The 2,766-nt window shown below is 35.9% G+C and overlaps 1 protein-coding gene across 1 annotated transcript in view; it reads right to left on the reverse strand.

The window, feature by feature from the left end:
- Window positions 1–318: 318 nt before the first annotated feature.
- Window positions 319–2,766, reverse strand: part of LOC109964624 (deoxynucleoside triphosphate triphosphohydrolase SAMHD1-like) — a 4,989-nt gene continuing 2,541 nt past the window's right edge. Inside the window, exon 4 of the mRNA XM_020608063.1 lies at window positions 319–2,360. Within this exon, the coding sequence (XP_020463719.1) occupies window positions 2,232–2,360 (129 nt within the window). The 3' untranslated portion in view covers window positions 319–2,231. The remainder of the gene's footprint in view (window positions 2,361–2,766) is intronic.

Genomic DNA, 2,766 nt, shown 5'->3' on the forward strand with positions numbered 1-2,766 from the left:
TGAGCATTAGAGAAAGCCAGTGTTCCAAACAGTGGTACAGATTGTACAGATTGCGATTATGATCATAATAAAACACAAGATAACAATTTTAGGCCAATAAAAAAAATACTTTTTATTAACCAAGTTGAAATGTTTTAAATTAAAATTTTTAGTTGAAATGTTTTAAAAAAAAAGTTTTTGATTTGTGAAAAATAAAGTCAATATTGCAAATTAAAAAGTGCATAAATATAACAATATAACTATCAACAATATAATGTAACAAAGAATTTGCTTGCATTACACACAATTGTTTGTGAAAAATAAAGTCAATATTGCAAATTAAAAAGTGCAAATAACTACACAAAAGCAAAAACTACTATTGGCTCTCATTCATGACCTTCGGCTGAGGCCCCCTTTTGATCTCTGTCCCCATGTTGAGGTAGGTTTATGTTCAGAAACAATAACATGGTTACATTTTTCGCTTTTATTTTACTTCTTCTCTGACTTACTAACTGCCCTGCCTTTGAGAAAATCCTTTCTGCAAGTACAGATGTTGCAATTACTCCCAGGTATTTCTTGTCAAGCTTGCTCAGTAAGGGGACTGTTGCCTCATTTGTTTTCCACCAAAGAAGTGGGTCTCCATCTCGTTGAATTGGCTTCTCTTCTGTCCACAGACATCGCAGTTTGCAGGGTTTTTGTCTGCAGCTGTAAAATAGCTCCAAACAGCTCTCCTCTTTTTCTCTGCCATCATGCAGCCAGCAGAACGTCATCGAGTTAACTGCACGACAACAACTCACAGCAGGGGAGTTGTTGTTGGCAATGTCTTTTTCTACACCAAAGCAAGCTTTGTGGTTCAAGGAAAATGCGGCTTCGAGTTTCGGAGCATCAGTGTCAGACAGCCATCACTAGAGGAGCGGTGTTTGCACAACCACTACGGTGTAACAGGGATTGTGTATTCAATGTAGAAAAAAGAAATTGATAAGCAAGTATCGATCCCATCATACAAGTATTGATCGATACCGATACCAAGGTTGGCATCGATACTATAGATCGACCTGACCACCACTACTGACCACAAACAGGCTGCTGTTCACCACTCTGTATTTACTTCTGATGTTTCCAAAATATTTCAATACTCATTATAACGACAATATTAATAACTGTGTACCTAAATAATTACATTGCACTAGTGCTGTTTGTTTCGTTATGATCCAACATATACAGAACATTTGGGAAATACAAACTAAATTTGGAGGCCAGAACACAAAAATATTACATAAGAGACAAGATGCATCATCCTATTTGGCAAAATGCATTTAGTCTAACGTGAGTCTCTGCCTCCACCTGGTGTTCAACAGACTTACTTACATGAGTCTTCAACTGAGAGAAAGTTTTATTTTCAAATGGGTTTCAACAGGAAAAACCTCTAGTGGTAGATCTTTTCATTCTTTCAGAAACTTTTTTTTCCCCCTCTACACAAGCAAAACAGAGACATTTTATGAGGCTGCATCACATTCTGGCAAGAGAAAACCATTTTAAATTGTAGCAAAAATACCATTTTAAAGTTTGCACACAATTATAAAGGTGCAGACAGCAATGGACAAGCTGTGATAGTGAAAACAAGAAATAAAGCACCACAAAACACACTCAACCAAAGAACACCTCTGGAAAATAAGTACATTCAAACAAACGCCAAACCAAATTTCCAGGTAAAATCTTTAAAATACACAAGTGTTTATATTTACTTTGATCGCAGATTTGTTGAAAGCTTGACACTTATTTGAAGAAAAAGGGCATATCAAAGCTGAATACAGGCGTTGCCCCCTAACACACCTGTGCATGCTGTAGAAACACCGATATTGTGTACACGTTCAGTTTCAGAGTAAATCATGTAAACTCACCATGATTTATTGATCATTATATATGATTGGAGACTTTTGCTTAGCTCATGGCATAAAACAATAATTTCACTTAAAATGTGACACTTGCACCAAATGAATCAAAAATAAAAACTAGATTAAAATAAACTAAAAGATATGTGTGTAACATTGAACAAGGCTCTATTTTGGTAAAAACCCTGAGTACAGGCCCTGAATGCTTCCTGTTTTATGAAACCATTTCTTTTTTGCTGTGAAAATGATTTAGTCTTCAGTTTTGCTGCGCTCATTCAAACACTCGCCTTGTATAAAAATAATTCTGACTCAACACCGTCTCATCTACCAGGTAACAGTGAGGTATTTATCCTCTTCTTCTTAGTCAAAAAGCTTAGTTTTGACTTTCTTTACTTTAATGTCGTTTATTTCTTCACCATCCTCGCCTTCGTTGTTTTTTGACCAGCTGGGTTTGAGAGGAGTCAGCTCAGGTGCTATTATGTCTCCATCCTGCGTGTGATAAAAAATATCAGACATAAGTTTTAAGTGACACGTGGAGTACACGACATCATTGCTGACACAGGGCCCAACATTACAGAAGCCACTAATCCCATATCCGCAAGAACTTTGTAATGTCACTGTAATGCCTTCCCATATATTTTTTTTTATTTTTATTTATTCTTTCAAGCATGTAAAGACAGTTGATATGTCAACACACATAATTTTACACATATCCAACAAATGCTAATCCAATATCAATTTGCTTATACCTAGTACATGCTTGAATGGAGTAGGAAGAAGTCAGACTTATCCAGTCCTACCCCATGACATCATCTTACCATCATTGGTTTGCAAGCAATAAATGATTCACTTCTATTCTCTTCTACACCACACAAGTAATATACTAAAGAATTAT

Source organism: Monopterus albus, unplaced genomic scaffold, assembly GCF_001952655.1.
Source record: "Monopterus albus unplaced genomic scaffold, M_albus_1.0 scaffold91.1, whole genome shotgun sequence".
In the NCBI taxonomy this organism is placed as follows: Eukaryota; Metazoa; Chordata; class Actinopteri; order Synbranchiformes; family Synbranchidae; genus Monopterus; species Monopterus albus.